The 21,019-nt window shown below is 34.7% G+C and overlaps 2 protein-coding genes across 8 annotated transcripts; both read left to right on the plus strand.

The window, feature by feature from the left end:
* Positions 1-6,455: 6,455 nt before the first annotated feature.
* On the plus strand, positions 6,456-9,188 carry LOC114409937. The gene is made up of 4 exons (XM_028373621.1): positions 6,456-7,393; positions 7,553-7,774; positions 8,035-8,126; positions 8,241-9,188. Exons 1-4 carry the CDS (start codon positions 6,629-6,631, stop codon positions 8,926-8,928), a joined length of 1,767 nt encoding a protein of 588 aa, XP_028229422.1. The 5' UTR covers positions 6,456-6,628; the 3' UTR covers positions 8,929-9,188.
* A 4,079-nt stretch (positions 9,189-13,267) lies between these two features.
* LOC114409943 (RNA-binding protein 25-like) lies at positions 13,268-19,630 on the plus strand. Of its 7 annotated transcripts, XM_028373683.1 has the most exons (9): positions 13,691-13,829; positions 14,188-14,269; positions 14,473-14,526; positions 14,994-15,250; positions 15,577-15,729; positions 16,748-17,159; positions 17,303-17,971; positions 18,047-18,642; positions 19,163-19,630. In XM_028373683.1, the coding sequence occupies exons 4-9, from the start codon at positions 15,026-15,028 to the stop codon at positions 19,412-19,414; spliced, it is 2,307 nt and encodes a 768-aa protein (XP_028229484.1). In that variant the 5' UTR covers positions 13,691-13,829; positions 14,188-14,269; positions 14,473-14,526; positions 14,994-15,025; the 3' UTR covers positions 19,415-19,630. The 7 variants fall into 7 exon arrangements, with proteins under 7 accessions (XP_028229435.1, XP_028229484.1, XP_028229449.1 ...); XM_028373648.1 differs by having other exon boundaries at positions 14,375-15,250; XM_028373665.1 differs by having other exon boundaries at positions 14,417-15,250.
* Positions 19,631-21,019: the final 1,389 nt, after the last annotated feature.

The raw sequence follows: 21,019 nt of genomic DNA on the forward strand, positions 1-21,019 counted from the left end.
TTCTGTGACAATTATGAATTTCTTTTTGTCCATATCTATATGACATTTCATACATCGCAAATGCGTGCTACATCCTAGACTGCATGATCACCATTCTTTTGGTTCCACAAGAACTTGTGTATATTCTTGCTGAATGAATTATCAGGGCACAAATTGAAAAAGTAGTTCATGTTGCACAATTTTTGTTTAACTCTTGGATTGATCTTTGGTAGATTATATTATCATATGAACTTTCCACACAATATCATTCCTCCCCCAACTCTCTCCCCTATGAACCTCGCCATTGTCGGAGACTCTCCATCGACAACAACTATTGCCTCTCCTTCGCCTTCTCTAACCGCCTGTCATTTGTTGTTGTCATGCAACCCAACCCTTTTGACTCCCTCACCGTGCAAACGAACCAAATTTACTCCCTCACAGACTTCAATGATACCTTGGACGACCTTCGATGAATACTACAACTTTCCTTCCTTTCTTCACTATGGTTGTTGCCACGCATTTCTCCTTCGTCATCAACGGTGGCTGCTACGACTCAATGATGGCGAGCCGTTCCTCATCACGTCATCATGGTTGACCATCGCGATGACGTCGTTACTACATGTTTCCCTTTCATCGTTGTCTATTTCTCTTCGCTTCCCCTCAATGTTCGTTTTTTTCTCACTCGCAAACATATTTGGGCCAAGGGTTAAGATCAAGAGCAACAACCATCGCAACAGGAAACCCAGATTTGGGCAAGGCTCTGATAGTAAGAGCGTGCGGTTATAGGAAGAGCTCATGATCAATGTTGTTGTGAAGCGGAAGTGATGAAAGCTTGGTTTTGTGCATATGTTGTAGTGATGAATTTGAAAGAAAAAAAGTGACTGTCGAAAAATGCTTTGGGCGGTGGCATACAATGGCTAGGCAAAGAGAGGTGGATGCACCATGGAGGTTGCAAGAGAGGGAGGAGAAGATGAAGAAAGGGAACATTTTAGTCTGGGAGGGTGTATAATAAACTTTTGCACCAAAGATTGATCTAAGGCTAAAAAAATTTGTGCACCATACACAAATTTACATACGTGACCATTGTAACTTGTGTCTTAAATCCATTCATGATGTAAATCTTCTATGCAAGTTTCTAGCACAATATCGATAAGCTTAGGCGAATAAATGAAAACACTTAGTTCTATAGAGATGAATTTAGAAGTGGTTTCATGTGTATACCAATCTTCAACTTATACGTAGACTACACAATTTTCGCACAATTGTTTATGATTTGGGTTGAAGCCTTGAAATTTTTTTGATAAGCAGTGTTGACTTTATTTACCACTTTCGTATTTCCATGTTTTTCGGTTGCCTTCAATTATGTTGACATCAAGTAGATAATGATTAAAACCATCAGATTCAAATAAGAAGGTGCAGCGCTTGTTTTCCATCATGTATTTCTGAATCTTGCTATTTGGTACGAATGTTACTCGTGAAATTTAACTTTATCCAATAAGGTTTCTCCATTGGAAAATGCTTAGTGGTAGGAATTTGTGTGGGACAAAGATTGCGTACAAATACATGAACTTAAAATATCTCTAGTAATACATGAACTTGTGGGTTCTTGTTTCGTGTAAAATGATCTTGTAATTAAAATACGCAGGAGGGAAGAATTTGTACCAAATAGGATTATCCATCCATCATCTATTGTTCTCTAGGCTTCGAAAATCAAAAACTAAAACCGTCTTATCTAGTCTGCAAGGGCTCAGTCATTACTTAAAAAAAAAGGCTTAGTCTTCCAACATTAAGCTCCTTGTTACTGTTAGACTTAGGAGTGAGACCCATAATAACATGACTGATGATATATAGACATTCATATATCATAAATACTTATTTGATATTTTTCCTTTTTCTTTACTTCTATATTTTTATTATATCATATCACCTATCATCGTATTTATATATATCTCTATTTTCTCTCTCAAGAAATATCATAAGGATATCTATGCATCTTTATCCTAATAATATATTCAAAAGTCTTTGTTTTACCTTTGGATGGATTGTATCGTTTATGTTACTTTATACACATATTTCTATCTTCCTTTCTCCTTTCTACACAATGAAACAAAAGGAAAAAAGAATTATAAAATCATCTCTTTTTATTTTTTCATATTCCTTTCCCTTTATTTTCTTTTCTAAATTAAACATACCCCTAAGATTTGTTTGTTTCTTAATTTTGAATATATATATATATATATATATATATATATATATATATATATATATATATATATATATATTGCTTAGTTATACTTTTTGGTCTCTCAAGTATTGTCATTGTGTAATTGACCTGTGCAATTGACCTTCGCGTTCTAATTGTGCTAATTAAGTCCATCAAATATGTAATCTTTTAGATTTTAATTGTGTTAAATGAGTCTTTTAGGTATTGTAATTGTGCAATTTTAGTTCTTTAGATATCACAATTGTAATACCCTGTTTACTTTTTTTGTAAAAAAATTAATTAAAAGAATTTTTAATTAAAATAAATGAGTTTTTATTTAAATAAAAATAGAGGTTTGGAATAAATAATAAATATGAGTTTTTAGAAAATAAGAGAAAGGTTTATTTATCTTTTTTATTTAATAGAGAGAAAAAAGTGTTTTCTTATAATTAATAAAATAAAGCAATTTTAGAAAAAATATTTTCTACTTTGTTTTTTGTTTTCCTCTTGACACTCTAGAACCTTAACAGAATAACTGTAATAAGAACTTTAAAGAGCACACGAAACGTTACCATTATTAACGGAGAACGCTTGAACGACTACATCGAGATAAGGAATGAATTAATCATGCTTGAAGATTAGAATGAACATGAGTAGGATTCCTAGAGGATCAATTTTGTAAATTTTGAGCTGTTTTATAAGATTCATTTATGTTCTTATGTTTCTATTCACAGATTGACTATGTTTGACAGGCCAATTGATGTCCTGATGCAAAATTGTTGTAAAATTGATATATTTTTGTGTTGAGTGTGAACCCTAGAAATTGATTTTTTTTAATTAGGGTAATTTCTAAAATGGTCTAAGTATATTTGTTTCTAATCATTCACAAATTCTTCGGATTGCATATTTGTTATCCTTGTGCGAAAATTAGATATGCCAAAGCTAGACATTGATTAGATATTGTTTCGTTAATTTTATACACAAATAGATAGTAATAAGGAAAATGAATGAGTGATGGATTAACTATCTATATGTTATCAAATATCTGAATGTGGGTGCAGATATATATTTTCCCACGTGTATGTATGTGAGTGAACATTCAACGGCCTTCATTGATTTTAATTAGGAAAAAATATAAGAGATGAGTTCATGAATTAATGAAGCTTGCTTGTTAAAAACCAATAAAGATAAAATAAGAGTTTAAGCATTGTAATTTGTAAACTAACGAAACAATGGTGAATAAAATCTGTTCATATGGATACAGGGAATATATGCAACTAGGATTCCTAATTAGCAAATGTTTAGATGTTAAGTATTATAGTAAAACATTTTTTGAAGTCCAAAGGATGGGGAATTCATTTAGTGGTAAGAATGGAATTAAAACTTAGACAATTGTTGTCAAATTTTGACAGCAAAGGCGTTGTCCTGTACATATTCGTATAAACAGGTCTCAATGAGTTAGAAGCTACTATTTTCTGGTTCTTTAGTTCTGGGAGTCCTTTTTCTAACCTCACCAATCTCATAATTTTTAAGGTTCCACAGAATATTTGCTAAATATATTTGTCAGACATGTGAAAAAGACTTTTATATCTACTGTTTTAACTCAAATAAAGGGTTTGTGTCTCAAGTTAATGAAGAGGAACATATCCTGTAGTCTAAGGGGACGTGGGAGGACTGAACTTCTAATTTACCAAACCTTTATAATCATTTAAGCATAACAAGAATTAGGTAGTTCATAATTTTTTTTTTATACGCTGCAGCATTACATAATGGTGCTTTCGATTCACAGAATAATAGTTCCAAGTGTACTCTAATAACTAGCCAAACTAATCTCTTAATATTTAGAGGTTCGTACAATATTTGACAAATATTTTGATAAGAGATGTAGGGATAGTTTAGGTACAGGACAAATTTAAGTTCAGCTACTATTTTTGTTAATTTGAGATGCTCAATGTTAGAGCTATTGATTTGAGACACTTCCCCTAATTTTATAAGTCTCATAGAAGTTCAAATTCAGTATTTCCTAAGCCCCTAACCTGCCCAATGTTTAAGAGAAGTTGGAAGTTTAAAGTTTTGAAGTTAGATATGTTTTATTATTATAATACATATTTATCTATTTGTTAAGTATATATAGTTTGTTATTTATTCTTTTTTTGTATATATTTGAATTGTTTACTCGTAAGCCTTTGTTTTATGATAGTTACACACACATTAATATTTGATGATTATAATATTATAGTGTTGTTATAGTATATGATTCTGAAAATTATTCAAGTGTCGGAGTTTAAGAATATTATGGTTAGATTTGAGATACATGTGTATTGAGTTATAAGTTATGAACTGTGTAATCACATAATTGTAAGATCCTTTAAGGACGACGAGTTAAGGCACGATGAGTTTTATGATGGGTTCTACTATGAGAATCTAACGAGTTTAATCACTTAAGACACGATAAGTTAAAATGATTTTGAAAATAATTGAGATTTTGAAAACAATTGAGTAGTTGTGTGTATTATATAGTTCATAGGTAGAGTTTGCATGTTAGAATATTTTCTGAGTTAGACTTGAACCAGGATGGAGAGGCCCTGACGCAATTCACGGAGTCTAAGACTTGGGGATAAATACACTCGGTTTGATTGTTTCTTTAAGTCTGTGGCGACCCCACATGGTTGGAGCATTCTTGTAAAACAGAATGACCATGATTGGTCTCTCTATGATTTCACTTAGTGAGAGTGACCTGACTTACTCATTATGAGACATGTCTTGTCATGTACTTTTAAGCGTCCGACGAGTTTTTTCATTGAAAATGGTACCACATTGTATGTAGGCTTAAGTGTAGTTTATATGTTGCATAATGCTAGTGTTTGACTTTCATTGAGTTAATGATTGAGGTTTTGGTGTTATTTGATGGAGTGTGTGAACTTGAATAAGTGTGAATACTCTTGTGTGATTTGGTGAAGTGGTGTTGTTTATGTAAATTCAGCTCTATGTATTTAAATGTTTCACATATTCTAATATTTTATTATATATGAATGTGATAATTCATTTTCGGGTGTGTTTGTATTTGGGCTGAATGTCATTTTGTTTCAGGTGAGTTAACGAGTTCCATATTGGAGATGGAGAGACTTAGCCTTTGTTAGGGAAATGCTCTAATAGATGTGACATCGGGGCACGATATTTTATTTCATATGTTACAATTCCATGAATAATGTAGTTATTTTATGTTTTTTGTTATTAGTTCGACTTTTTTTCATTCAGTTTGGACGCTTTTGTTTTTTAGTTGAGATGATTTTATTATTTATTTAGACAAGTTCTATTAGGATGTTCGAAAAGCAAATGTGAACATTTTACTCTTTTCGAAATGTTTTTATTTAAATGTTTTAAAATTTTAATTAATTTCACATTTCTATTCCTTTTATTATTAATATATGTATGTGTGGGGTAGAGAGTGTCACAATAATTATGTGATTTCAATCCCATAAAAATTAATTTTAATCTCACAATAGACCTTGTTGAAATATAAATGACTACAATTACACAATTGTGATATTAGAGAGATCAAAAGTGTAATTAGGTTATTTTTTCCTATCTCATCTTATTCCCTTATTCTTGTATCTTGTCATCTAATTTTAGTCTTTAAAACTTTGCTTATGAAATAGTTTTCTCACTTGATTTTTTTTATTGCATCATTGAAAAAGAAAAGAGTACCAAAAGTTATTGTTGGTACATGTACTAGTTTGACCATTGATTCCTTTAATGAGTCGACATAGTATACAAGATTAATTGAATATCAAATAAGAAGTCTTATATACCTCTAGTTAAATAAATAAAAAAAAGTATGCTTTGAGTCGATAATTAGAATATATATATATATATAAAAAGATTTTGAAATTCGTAAAATTTTATTAATTAAATTATATGAAAAGATTTTACAAAAAAGTAACATTATCCTTTCACATTTCGATTTCGTATTCTATTAAGATTAAATTTAAGTAATTAAAAGTGAAAACAATCTTATTAAAAAGACTCATTGCATGAAAAAAAAAGAAGCATAACAAACATTCTATTTGTCGACAAAATCTTTCTTCTTTACTTATTTATCGAAAATCCATCCTAAAAAATAATGTTAACAAAATAGTTTTATTTTATTTTTTTGTTAGTTAACTGCATTATTTTGCTTTTGTTACGGACGCACCAAATACGACCGTTAGCTTCAACGTTCTGAAATTTTACGAATTTCGAAAAGTTTTCGCCCTACTTACCGTTACCAACGGCCACTTGTTTCGCGAAAAAAAGCTCACTCGGAAGAAGAAGAACCCAACCAAGAACACCACGTTTCTTCATTCCTTTCTTGATCCCTATTATGCACAACAACAATTCCTTCCCCTAACCATAAAAAAACCCTTTCTTTCTTCTTCAATCTCCAAAGATTCTATCACTGTTACTATGGCAACACTCGCTCCCGGGATTTTGTTGAAGCTCCTCAACGGATTGAACACCGGCGTGAAACCCACGAGCGAGCACCGTAGCTCACTCCTGCAAGTCACCGACATCGTCCCCGCCGATCTCGACGAAAAAAACCTAATCCCCAAACAGGGTTTTTACATAAAGGTTTCTGATTCCTCTCACTCTATCTACGCGAGTCTTCCCTCGGACCAAGACGACGTCGTTCTCAGCAACAAGATGCAGCTCGGGCAGTTCATCTACGTCGACCGGCTCGAACCGGGCTCTCCGGTTCCCGTCCTGAAAGGGGCCAAGCCCCTCCCCGGAAGACACCCTCTGGTCGGCACGCCAGAACCCTTAATGGGACTCAGAGACCAAAACCAAAACCAAAACCAAAACCAAAAGCTTAATTCTGCTCCCAGAAGAGGCTCTTGGGGAACCAGCTGTGACGGAGGCTTTAATTTTAAGCCGGTGAATCTGGACTTTGAGCAATGTACCCCTGTGAAAGTGAGGAATGGCGGGTTTCAACCGGTGTCGTCGTCGCCATTGATTCGAGGGAAGGTTGGTAGAGAGGGGACTACTCCGGGCTCCGGTGTGAGGTCCTCTGTTGGTGGAGGGCTTCTAGCCAAAATCAGTGATGCTAAAGTGGAAAGTCCTGCATTGCTTAGAAAAAGCTGCGTGGTTGCAACTTCTAATTCGAAATTTACTAGGAGCAGGAGTGTTTCTGAAAGGGAACATAGAATCCCTGCTAGCCCCTTCAAGTCAGCTGTAGGTACATTTTTCTTTTTCCACTTTCATGTTTTAAATGAATAATTAGTTAGTTTGTTATCTGACTCGAACAGAATTGTTTGTCGCGAAGAATTTAAAAGATGCAGTATTTGCTAGTAGTAGGGTTTTGTGTGAATGTGGTGAATTTTTCGCGTGCAGGAGAAGAAAAGTGGGACTCCGCCACCGCGGTTGAGAAATGCCAGAGTGATAACTCCTTCTTCTTCTTCTTCTTTTTCCTCTGGGGATGCTCAGGGTCACAACACGGACACGAGTGTCGCTTCTCAACCCCAATCTCAGTCTACTACTAATTCAGCTTTTGATAATTGCAACAACCTTAGCCTCCCCATGAATTTACCAGGAAAGCTGAGCTCTCTGGGAAAGGTAAAATCCTAAAAGGACTAAAGTTAGATAAGTACATATTATGTTGTTCTCTGAGTAAAATTGGAGTTTCACTTCAATTATCTATGTTGACATTGAATAATGCAAACTTTTTTATTATGCATGCGAATCACCAAGATAAAACTCTAATTTTGATTGAAGAGTTGCACCTAAGGAACTAAGTTTTGTCCACTTAAAATATGTTTATTCTTAGTTTTTTGGGTTCTTCTATGGTTGAACTCTACTTGTTTTTTGCTTTACAGGAAGCTATGCAGCAGAGAGAAGTGGCTCAAAAGATTGCCCTTCAAGCTTTAAGAGATGCTTCAGCTACTGAGACAGTAGTTCGATCCCTCAAGTATATATTAGCTTTCTTTCTTTCTTTCCATTCTGTTTTATTTGAGCTTTGTTGTTTTTCTACTAAACTAGCAACTGATGTAAAATTTTCTTGTTTGTGTTTGTTTTCTTTCAGGATGTTCTCGAATTTATGCAAATCAGCTCGAACTGATGCTCCCTTGGCTTGTTTTGAACGGTTTCTGGAATTCCATAACGAAATTGTGCAAGCAGTTAATGAAATGGTGTCCATTCAAGCTGCTACTTCAGCGTCAGAGTTGGCTCAGAAATCAGATAAACCAGAACTGCAGGTTTTGCATGAAGTTATGGACAATTGTGAGAATAGTGAATCAAACATGTCCAAAAGAAGGGGTGCTTTGTACAAGTCAATGGCTGCTATTCCTGAAAAGCATGAGCAAAAAGCAAACATGGGTAGGCTCCTGAGAACCAGTACCAACCAAAAGGAGATTTTGCAGAAGAAAGGTTCAACTCCACTTACAAAAATGCCTCTGGAACCGATTGTTGAAAATGATGAGAATAAGAAACCAGGGGGATCATGCAGCTTAAGCAACACAATCAAACTGGGAAAGCAGATTGAAACTGAAGCTGGAAATTGGTTTATGGAATTCATTGAGAAGGCATTGGAAACAGGTTTGAAGAAAACAAAGGATGCATCAGATGGGGATGTCAGGAAAGTTCCTCAGTCTCTCATACTAAAAGTCATGAATTGGGTGGAGGTAGAACAGTGCCAAAGTAACAAGCGGCCTAGTCATCCTAAAGCAGCACAAATTGCTCGAAAGTTGAGAATAAAGATGAAAAATCCTTGATGATATAATTCTGTTCGAATGGTGAAATATGGTTCAAGATGTGTGTTTGGAATAACCGTTGTTGTGCATGATACTTGGTAAAAATCAATTCTACTGTCACGTGCCACTTGAATTTTTTTAAAGTTGATAATTGTTTGTAATATTCATTATTGTTTTATTATACATATATAGATATTGTTTGGTTACAATCTTGGACCATTGCACTCAACTCAAGCAATTCTGAAATAAATAGAATGTCAACTTTAATTTTAAAGGTTTAATTTTGGTTCCTATACCTGTACAATTTTTATCCTAGAAAAACTACTAATTTTAGTCCTATACAAAGCACTTTTCAGATATGTTTTAGTTTTAGTCCTTGTTGTTAGTGTATGGCAATGACACAATGTTTACATCTAAACAATGTACGTTTTAGTTTTAGTTTTGGTTCCTTTTACAGTCCTTATATTTGTGCTATTTTTAGCTTTTGGTCTTTATATCTAAACAATGTACACTTTAGATCATATCAACACTTCTTCCCTCTCTGCTTCCTCTTCCAATTCCCTTCTCCTCTCTTTGTTTCCTTCTCTTCTTTTTCCTTATTAAGGTAACACCTTTTGGGGAGTCCCTTCTCTCCTTTTATTTTCTGTATCTTTTAAATCCTCTTGCATTAACTAATTTATCATCGACCCTAAATTTTGGAGTCTTGAGGTTGCAGAATGCAGAGTTCATTTGATATCACATAACGGTGGTGACTTGCTACATCGTTTTCATCTCATTGCATAAAAAACGCTTGGAAAAATTAAAATTTCCATTTAATTCATTTGATATCTCATAACGGTTAGGTCTTGGAGTTAGTTCTCAAACAAATTAGGAGAAGGGAAATGGCATGGTCATCGAACATGAAACAATGAAAAATACAAAGAAAGAAAGAACAGAGGTAGGGGCGCTGGCTCCAAAAATTGCCTCCGGCGACAATGTGTGTGGTGGAAGTGCATATTCATTTTCAAACTTTTGGCGATTCAACAATCATCAGACACATTCAACAATTTTACAATGCTAGTTTCAATTTTGTGGTAGTGTTATTGAACCTAGAGCTAACAAAGCTATTTGGCAACTCATGATAAAGACTAAAAAAAATCTCACCATTTGTATCAGGGGATTAGCAATTTGGTTTGAATGGATTTTTAAATAAAAAGTTATCCAATCAAACATAAATCAATCTTTTGCGATTTCATTCAGTTTGATAATTTTTTTAATTTATTATCATAATTTAAATATATAAACTATTTTTACATAATTATTATCAGGGGAAAAGAGTGTCTCTCTAAGTTTTTTAAATATTAAAAAAAATATAGTTAATAAAAAATGATAGAATAAGAAAAATTAATAATATAAAAGTAGTCTGAAGTTAATATAAGTTGGAAGAAAGATTTGAAATCAAGTGATTGGACACATGTGATCACGTATTATCTAGTTTGATTTTTTTACGAAAATAATTTTTAATCAAACTTTACTTATCTCTCAATAAAAAAAAAATAAAGTTTAAGAAGTGATTTAAGGATAAAATTATCTAATGAAATGTGTACACCAAATGGGATAATTCTCATTATTAATGGTTATAAATATATGTTATATTATTTTAAAATGTTTTATTTTTATTAAATTTTGTTTAATTATTTTAGGTAAAAAAATTATTATTTTCACTTTTATTTAGCATTCATATAAAATGATATTACCCATTCTTTTTAACATAATAATAATTTATACATTATTTGATATCTGACACTTTTTTAATAATATTAATATATCCTTTTCTAACATATGAAAGTAAAATAAATAATTATTTAATACTTATTATTACTTTATCACAATAAAAATTAATATAATTATAATACATGATTTGTTTTATTGTTTATAGAAAAATTTGAAAATTGAAAAGCCACAAAAATATGCGGCTTTTTAGATATATTGATTTTGCAATTTTAAGTTAAGCAATTTTGTAATTTTTTTGAATCGATTTGGTGCTAGTTTTTAACACCCCTAGTTTGTACAACTTATGTAAGGGCAGAGAATATATTTTTTGTTATATTCAAACAACATATTTATATTGTAACAAAAGAAAACAACAATTTATTTATTTTTGTTTCCTAATGAAATAAGAGCGGGGTAAAACCGTAAAAGTGCAAAACGCATAAGATTTCAGACAGGTTTCTTACATGATGGAGACTACGGTGCGAAAGGGAAACTACTTTCACACCGTACGCAAGTTTAGGTAAAAAAAAAAAAAAGAATTTATCTGGTCCATTCGATTTTAAAATTAAAAAATTAAATTGTGGAGATCAGTTAAGCTACGAGGAATGATTTACACCAAATTAGATAAAAAAATATGAGATTTTTTTCTCTCTCCTCCGAGCTTTTGTCTTTCATCCCTCCATTGACTTGGTGTTTTGCTAGTTTTGAACACATTTTGCAATTTTAAGTTAAGCAATTTTGTAATTTTTTTGAATCGATTTGATGTTTTGCCCGTTTTGAACACCCCTAATTTGTATAACTTATGTAAGGGTAGAGAATATTTTTTTGTTATATTCAAACAACATATTTATATTGTAACAAAAGAAAACAACAATTTATTTATTTATTTATTTATTTTTGTTTCCTAATGAAATAAGAGCGGGGTAAAACCGTAAAAGTGCAAAACGCATAAGATTTCAGACAGATTTCTTACGTGATGGAGACTACGGTGCGAAAGGGAAACTACTTTCACACCGTACGCAAGTTTAGGTAAAAAAAAAGAATGTATCTCGTCCATTCGATTTTAAAATTAAAAAATTAAATTGTGGAGATCAGTTAAGCAACGATGGAATGATTTACACCAGATCAGATAAAAAAATATGAGATTTTTTTCTCTCTCCTCCGAGCTTCTGTCTTTCATCCCTCCATTGACTTGGTGTTTTGCCAGTTTTGAACACATTTTGCAATTTTAAGTTAAGCAATTTTGTAATTTTTTTGAATCGATTTGGTGTTTTGCCAGTTTTGAACACCCTTAGTTTGTATAACTTATGTAAGGGTAGAGAATATTTTTTTTGTTATATTCAAACAACATATTTATATTGTAACAAAAGAAAACAACAATTTATTTATTTATTTATTTTTGTTTCCTAATGAAATAAGAGCCGGGTAAAACCGTAAAAGTGCAAAACGCATAAGATTTCAGACAGATTTCTTACGTGATGGAGACTACGGTGCGAAAAGGAAACTACTTTCACACCGTACGCAAGTTTAGGTAAAAAAAAAAGAATGTATCTCGTCCATTCGATTTTAAAATTAAAAAATTAAATTGTAGAGATCAGTTAAACTACAATGGAATGGTTTACACTAGATCAAATAAAAAAACATGAGATTTTTTTTCTCTCTCCTCCAAGCCTCCGAGCTTCTGTCTTTCGTTCCCTCCGACCAGCCCTCTTTCTCCAACACCATCTACGACGTCCCCTCCCCCCTCCCTTCCCCCCTCTATCCGTGGTCCAACTCTTCCACGTGCCGCAACGTGGCTCGTACCTGATACACACACCTAAACGCCTTGTCATCTGCCCCCTTGTGAGTCCTAACCACATGCACCAGCTTGTATTTGGCTCTTGCTCTGTCGAAACTTTTGTTGGAGAGAAGAATCACGGCCCCACAAACGCGAAAAAGACAATTAGGTATGAGCATGACCTTGTTGTTCCCGAAGTACCAATTCTGGGTTATGTTCTTGGTACTGACGACGATGACGTAGGTGTTGGGGTAAACCTGAATCATGTCTTTTGCGAGGTCAACGGCGCTGCAGCCCATGCCGCCAAGGTTGAAGCTTTTGGCGTTACCGCAAAGCTTGTACTTGTTGACGATCATGGAGGAGAGGGAAAGGGTGGGATTGAAGAGGCTGCAGTTGACGACAAGGATGCCGATGTCTTTGGGGTTGACAAGGGAGAAGCTCGGAGAAGAGAGATGGTGTCGAAGAAGGAGGGGTGGTCGGAGACTAAAGGAAGAAGCTCGGAGGAGGGAGAAGCTCGGGAGAGAGAGGGGTGGTCGAAGGGGACGAAAGGCAGAAGCTTGGAGGCTCGAAGGAGAAAGAAAAAAAATCTCATATTTTTTCATCTGATCTGGTAAAAATCATTTCATCGTAACTTAACCGATCTCTATGATTTAATTTTCTATGATTTAATTTTTTAATTTTAAAATCGAATGAACAAGATGTATTTTTTTTTTTTTTATCCAAACTTACATACAAAGTAATTTTCCTTTTCCACCTTAGTCTCCGTCTTCTTACGTGGAGCAAAGCAAGCAAGGTGGGTCACACATCACACTCCTAAACTTTACCGAACTATCGTACCGAAACACAGACACAGCATTTTCCATTCTATTGCATCATATCTAGGGCACACACAAAACAGAGATCAATTTTCACTCTCTCACACACAAATCCCAAACTTTTTCTTCTTCAATGGCGGATTCCGCCTCTTCCCCCGCAACCCTTCCTCCCAATCCCCAACCCTCCCAATCCGCACCCGATCTACTCTCCCAATCCGCAACACCACCCTCATCCACTCCCCTCGCCACAAACCCTAATCCCAACCCAACGCTGCTTCCTCCGCCGCCCACTCTCCACTTTCTGGCGGGCACTCCGCCGCAGGTCCCCGGCGTCCTCCCTCCCTCTTTCCGGCCGCTCGGGCCTCAGGTGCCGCAATTCTCCCCCGTCCCGGCGCCCAACCCGGCCTACCAAAACCCTGCTGTCCCGCCGCCCGGCGTTCCCGGCGCCACCGTGGCAGTTCCGCCGCCGCAGATGCAGGCTATGATGTCGTACCAGGTTCAGCCCGGTAACCCGGCCATGCGGCCCTTCGCTCCGATCCCTAACGGCTACGCCGCAGCTCCGAACGTAACTCCCGCGGGTGGGTCATTCATTCAATCGTTCGTTGTTCCTTTGTGAATTTGCATTGAATTTGATTTAATTTAGTTTAATTCAACGCTCCTTCGTTGGTTGCTTCAATTTTTATTTATGACTTTGGAATTATAGCTATTATCAATGTGGTTTCTTACTGCGCTGTGAAATGTGTGAAGACTGTTTATTGTGGTGACTGTAGAAGACAGTCATAGCGCTGATTGATAGCTTAACAGTTATGGTTTTATTAGGTTCGTAATGGTTAGATAAGGGGTTTGTTTTGGAAGAGTGGGTTGGGTTCGGAGAGATTGAGAGAGTTCTTAATGGTTAGATAAGGGGTATCGATGACGGGATGTTTTCTCCTACAGTGTCTTGATTGAATTCATTGAGAAAGGTTGGAGGGCTTCATATTGCTTAAAGACCACCTCTCTACAAACAACTCATTTTTTGGTATGCACATATTTGCCTGGTTTCTAGCTTGTCTTGTCTTTTACTGGAATTGGAAGTGGAGCGATGCTGACTAAAAAAAATGAAAGAGTGGTTGTTCTTTTGTAGATCTAAATAATGTATGGTTGTGTCATGCTCTCGTTTTAGTAGGCCACTTTCTGCTAGTTATAAGAGTACTTTCCCTTCAATGGCTTTATGAATTCCAGAAGCCGACAATGTTTGCAACTGAATGAATGCACACGTTGGCCTTGTGTCATGAGGTATTGCAATCTTTTCTCTCTATTGCAGTTTCATTTAATTTTTTATGCTGCAATGTATGCTGCTGTATAAAAATGAACTTATAATTCAACTAGAATTTCTTCTTATTAAACCATACGTACATAAGATTATGCAAGTTACTATTTGCAATTGGTGGATGGGATAGTTTGAGAAGCCTGCTATGTTGCAAGGGGTCAGACAAAGGTAAGCACTTTTTACACATCCATGGATTTCAAACTCGATAGCATTTGTTATTGTTTTCTTCAGGTTGTCATTTCAGCTGCTGATTGTTGGCTGTGCTGCCATCTCTGTTATGCTTTTGATGTGTGGTAACAGCATTCCATTGTTCTTGTCGCATTTTTTTTCTGGCGTATATCATTAGTGTTGTACTGATTTGTTTATGGTGCATACATATTCCCTCATAATCTGCTCTAATATATTCGCATAGATGTTTTTCTGCTCTGTACAGGAATTCCTCGTTACCCCCCTCCTTATGGAACTATGGTTCGTCCTGTATTTCCTGCACGCCCTCCTGGAGCAGTTAACATACCTACTATATCACGCCCACCAGTTGCAGGGATCCCTGCAGTTCGCCCAATTATTCCTCCTGTTGTCAGACCTGTGGTTGCCCCTAGTGTTACTCCAGCTGAGAAGCCTCAAAACACAGTTTACATTGGCAAGATTGCACCAACTGTGGAAAATGAGTTCATGCTCTCTCTCCTTCAAGTAAATTTTTAAGATTGTTCTTTCTTATGGGGTAGGAACAGGGTTTAGTTATTTAGGGCAAGTGATTGTGTGATGCAACTTTTTTTTGAGTTTTTCCAGAAGCTACTACTTTTGGCGCTGAGAAAAGCACTAAATCAACTTATTTTTTTGAGGTTTTTTCTTTTTCTTTTAAAAAACTTGCGTGGTTGATATAATGTTTTTAACTGAAAAGAAATTTCTCCATTATTTTCTTCCCAGACTTTTTTTTATATGTACAAGACATTAGGTATTGTAAAATCCTTGGTTATAATTATAAATATGCTTATCCTATTATTTTTTTTTTAAAGTTATGTGGAACTATCAAGACCTGGAAACGTCCTCAGGATTTATCAACTGGAACTCCTACAAGTTTTGGGTTTTATGAGTTTGAGTCTGCAGAAGGGGTTCTCCGGGCCTTGCGTCTCCTTACTAAACTGAATATTGATGGGCAAGAACTGAAGGTATGTCTTCATCTTTGATTACTTTTTCTTTGTATCTTATGTTATAGTATATTTTATGTCTTTGCCTTTTTTATATTGCTATGTGATTGAAGGTATCAACCTGATATTTTGCTTTTGGGCATGACTATACTAAGAGGCATTTGATCTGAGATTTTAATGAATTTCAAAATTAATGTGATTGAATTATTTGATAATTAAGTTTGCTACCGATGAGGAAACAAGAAGATTGGTACTTCCTTTTTCTTTATGTAATGGTTTCCTGAAATTCTTTTGACATGATGGAATATGTAATACATATAGTCTTGTGAAGTTCTCTTTTCTCTCCTATTTTTAAGGGGATTTGTTGTTTTTTTTCCCTTTGCCTTAGTTATTGGTTCATTATTTTATTTTTTATTATTATTTTTTTTGGGGGGGGGGGGGATGGGTGGCAGTTTGAAGTTTTAATGAAAATGGACATAAGTACTTTTGTTATATATGGATCTTAAACATTTGGGTAATAATACTCCCTCTGTCCCTTTCTATAAGAGCTTTTTCTAATTGTTTGTTGCATCAATTATTTTTTCCTCAAGTACCCTTAATTAGTTAACAAATTTTTTAGCCAAAGAAAAAAATGCTAGATATTAATGAGATAAACTCTCTCTCTCTTATTAGGATTGGAAAAGATAAGTAGCAATCAGGTGAAAAGCAAGTGGAAAGAGATAGATGATTAATTTTTAAAAAAATTAAGGGTAGTTTTGGAAGAATGTTACAAATTATTGACAAATTTTAATGTCACTAACTAAATTAACAAATTTTCTTGAGGAGTGTGAATTTGTTGAAGAATGTTTTTGATGTAGCTGTTTGGTGCATGCCATGAATGTTGAACTCGATAATTGATGGTACTATTGCATCTGCATTTTCCAATTGTATAGATTTTTTTTGAACAAGACACATAATTATTAAAAGTCATCTTGGCACAATACATTTTTTCCCTTATACATCTAAGGATCGTAGCCATTTACTATATATTTTTTAACAGGTCAACGTGAATCAAGCTATGAAAGAAATTCTGGAGCTGTATGTTAAGACAAAAACTGAGAACTTGAAGAACAAAGAAACTCAGGAAGTAGGTGAAAAAAATGAAGGTGAACAACCTTCTAATGCAAACGAGGATGCAAAGGTTGACACAGAACCCTCAAATAAAGAGGCTAGTGAATCATCAAACAAGGAATCCCATGATGTGGCAAACTTTGGGATTGTCACGGATGAAGATAGAGAAGCTGATTGTGAGGCTTTAGAAAAGATTACAAAGATGATAGAGGAAAGGTTGAAGACTAGACCTTTGCCTACACCACCTGCACAGCCAACTGGTGATGGTTCTGTAAATTTAACTTCTGAACAACCTGTTAAAGCCCGAGATGGAGACTCTGTTGTGGATACAGAGAAGAATGGTAAGGCAAAAAGACACTTCAATTCCTGTATCTATATTCTGTTGAGTGTAGACCCAACAGGGCTATATTTTATCATCAGGATACCTTTATCTCTATTATTCGTAAATTAATTATTCAGAAACTTTTCTTTTCAAATTGTGTAGAATCTGCTGAAAATAAAAATGAGAAAGAGACGAACAATGATAACAAACCAACCAGTGAACATGAAAGGACTGAAAGCCCTGATAGAAGGCATGATAGAAAAAGCAGAGAGAGGGACCGAGATAGGGAGCTAAAACGAGAAAAAGATAGAGAACTTGAAAGATATGAAAGAGAAGCAGAGCGGGAACGTGTTCGGAAAGAGAGGGAACAAAGACGAAGGGTTGAGGAGGCTGAGCGTCAGTATGAAACATATTTGAAGGATTGGGAGTATAGGGAACGAGAGAAAGAGAAAGAGCGTCAGTATGAAAAAGAGAAGGAGAAGGAAAGGGAGCGTAAAAGGAGAAAGGAGATACTTTATGATGAAGAGGATGAGGATGAGGATTCTAGGAAGAGATGGCGCAGAAGTGTGATAGAGGAGAAGAGAAAGAAGAGGCTGCGTGAGAAGGAAGATGACCTGGTTGACCGACAAAAAGAAGAGGAAGAAATTGCTGAGGCCAAAAAGAAGGCTGAGGAGGAACAAAAGCGACAAAGAGATGCATTAAAGCTTTTATCTGAGCATGTGGTAAATGGTGGTAAGGAAAATATGATTACTGAAGAGATTACTAATGAAGTTAAAAGCATTGTTGTTGAACAAGATACTGTAGCTGACTATAGTCGTGAAGATCATATTGGTAATTTTCATAACTATTTGTGGTTTGCTTTCTCTCTCCCTCTCATATTAATATCGTAATGCTTTACAATGACAGGTGACGGTAATTCAATAAATGTCATCATTGATGAATCAACCATAGCATCTGTTGCTCCAACTGATGCACAGTCAGGTGGCAATGCTCCTACAAAGAAATTGGGGTTTGGTCTAGTTGGTTCAGGGAAAAGAACATCTGTCCCTTCTGTTTTCCATGAAGAGGATGATGATGATGCACACAAGGACAAAAAAATGAGGCCATTGGTTCCAATTGATTACTCAACTGAAGAATTGCAGGCTGTTCAACCTACAGTTTCTGGGCCAACACCACCAAATTTGGCTGCTGCTGCAGAATTTGCAAAGCGTATATCCAGTACAAATTTCAAGGAAGAGAAGCTGGATGGAGAACGGGATAGAAGTAGGCGTTCAAATGAGAAGTCTAACCACCGGGACAGGAGTGATGAAGATGGCACGCACAACAGAGATGAAAACAAGGAGAGAATTCCTGGCCGTGACAGGGATCGAGATCATGGATCGGAGAAACTCAAAACTTCTGATAATAAGAGGCTTTTGGATGCAAAACAATTGATTGATATGATACCAAAGACCAAGGAGGAGTTGTTCTCATATGAGATAGACTGGGCAGTGTATGATAAGGTACATGATCCTAATCTGCAGATTTTTATTTGTTATTATTTGATTTTAAATTAATAAAAAGAGTTGGCTGATCTATATTTCATTTGGCTTGAGCCAGACTGGTGTACCTTAATTGCTTTTTTGTGGCCATTAGTGTAATGTAATTATGTAAGGTTATTGACAGAAAGATTGAAGCAAGTAGTAGTTGTGTGTGGAAGGAACTGTTCTGGGAGCCTTGAAAAACAACGAAAGTTTGAGGAGTCCATAGAATTTTATGAATGAACTTCCCACCAATGATTGGAAAGGAAAAAATATCTTTCAATCCCTTGATTTTTATATATTTTGGGATTTTATAGAAACATAAGAATATGAATAGTGGAGGCCAGATAGGAGTCTTCTCATCTTTTTAGGAACACAATCAACTTTATATTAAACTGTTTTGTTTGTACTTGTTTTTTATTATTTGGGTTTGTGCAGTCTGAAATGTGGATAATGTTGTTCTATGTTCCTAATATTTGGTTTAATATATGTTCTTTTTCAGCATCAATTACATGATAGAATGAGACCGTGGATTTCAAAGAAAATCAAAGAGTTTTTGGGGGAAGAAGAAACTACATTGATAGATTATATTGTTTCCAGTACACAAGAACATGTGAAAGCATCACAAATGCTTGAGCGACTTCAGATAATTTTGGATGAAGAGGCTGAAATGTTCGTTCTGAAGATGTGGAGGATGCTTATCTTTGAAATAAAGAAGGTAGAGTCGGGGCTAGCTTTGAGGTCAAAATCATGATTTTTTTAATCAATTTATGTTCTTCCTTCCCTTTTCTGCTGGATTGATATTTTAACCATGATCCTTGACATGTCTTTACCCTAAATTGTAAAATGGCTGCATAATCATAAACGGTTGAATGTAATTTTTCAGTCTGGATTGCTTCAACATTCAAGTAGTTACCTGGATAAAACCCCGTTTTCTTCATCCGCGAGAATCCGGTGGCAATTTTTGTCATGTGAATAGTGTAGAACTTTGTTTTTTTTTTTTTTAAAGCTGCTTGGAGAGAGGTAGCCGACAGCTGCCTAGGTTTACAACGTGGAATTGTAAATTCAACACTTCAACGTCAAATTTGGAATATAGCATTTTTTTAAAAATATACAAGAAAATTGCGGCTTTGGGTAGGGACTAGGCTAGGCCAATTATTTAGATTTGGATTAATTAGTTAATTATTGTAATCCATCCATCCGATCCCAAATTTAAGGAAAACACCTAATTCAAACCAGTTGGTTGAGAAAGTTAATTAATTGTATTTAATTATATCAATTTTAATTAAAAATTAACTTTTTTAAACTTATTTTTCATTAAACTTTGATATCAAGAATAAAAAAAAATCATTAAAATTAAAATCTTAATTAAATAAAAGATATTTTAAAAATAATAACCTTAAAAGAAATATAACTAATTAAAATTTTCTTATATTTCAAATCAAGAGAAAAATGTTTTTTCTTCTTGTATTTGAAAATTATATACTGATTTTCCTTTTTGGTCTTAAACCCAAAACACAAGTTGGTTTCTAGGCTTATTTTGGGCTAGTGTCCAAATGGCCCTATTCTCTTTGTAGGGCTGTTGGCCCATCTCTAACCAAGGACCAAAAAGGCAAAAACACTTGTAAGTCATTGTTTGCAAGAAGTGGATGTTGCGGCAGTTATTTCATGCACCTTCAATTTTGCTTCCCGCACATTTTTAAGCTTCCAGAACACTTAATCTGAAATGTAAAATTACATTCTGAAAACACCTTTCCCAAATGTAATTTTACCTTTCAGATTAGGTGGAAGAAGCAACTAGGGAGGTACAGGAAGTAATTGCCGGATGTTGCTTGCTATTAGTATTAGATTTAGGGGGAAAGTGGATAGACAGATTGATAGACCAAATATTAGGCAAAAGGGAATATAAATAGATTTGTTTATGTTTCAAAAGAAGCATTTTTACTTACTATAGAGTTGGAAGAATGGAAATTAGAAGAATAATAGAGTAAATACAGGAGGTTTGGAGATATTCTCCCTAGTACATGATCTAAGTGGGTTTTGATAATGTGCCTAAATATAACACTACGTACAAAATAAGAATCTCGCAAGACATATGAGTGATGGCTTTGTTCCACTAGAATCTAATTTTACATAAATCTCTATTATTAAATATTGTACTCTACCTGCGTCATACTAATTTTATCATTTTTAGGATTTGTTTCAATGTGTTTGTATTATATTTTTACATCCTCAACTCTCTTGTTTGTCTCTTACTCTACATCCCCCACTTGTCCATATATTGTAATATGGGTCACCATTATTTTCTTTTTTATTTAATTGTTTTGTGATACATTCTTTCCTTTAATGTTCTTACCAT

Source organism: Glycine soja, chromosome 1 (genome assembly GCF_004193775.1).
Source record: "Glycine soja cultivar W05 chromosome 1, ASM419377v2, whole genome shotgun sequence".
NCBI classification, from domain to species: domain Eukaryota; kingdom Viridiplantae; phylum Streptophyta; class Magnoliopsida; order Fabales; family Fabaceae; genus Glycine; species Glycine soja.

What these genes read in the sequence shown, in the direction of transcription:
- LOC114409937 (XM_028373621.1), top strand. Translation starts at nt 6,629, where the DNA reads ATGGCAACACTCGCTCCCGGGATTTTGTTGAAGCTCCTCAACGGATTG. An exon ending in CTAGCCCCTTCAAGTCAGCT is followed by an intron (nt 7,394 to 7,552) that starts GTAGGTACATTT and finishes TTTCGCGTGCAG; the next exon opens with GAGAAGAAAAGTGGGACTCC. An exon ending in ACAGTAGTTCGATCCCTCAA is followed by an intron (nt 8,127 to 8,240) that starts GTATATATTAGC and finishes GTTTTCTTTCAG; the next exon opens with GATGTTCTCGAATTTATGCA.
- LOC114409943 (XM_028373634.1), top strand. Translation starts at nt 13,385, where the DNA reads ATGGCGGATTCCGCCTCTTCCCCCGCAACCCTTCCTCCCAATCCCCAA. An exon ending in TCCGAACGTAACTCCCGCGG is followed by an intron (nt 13,830 to 14,993) that starts GTGGGTCATTCA and finishes TGCTCTGTACAG; the next exon opens with GAATTCCTCGTTACCCCCCT. An exon ending in TGTGGATACAGAGAAGAATG is followed by an intron (nt 17,160 to 17,302) that starts GTAAGGCAAAAA and finishes CAAATTGTGTAG; the next exon opens with AATCTGCTGAAAATAAAAAT.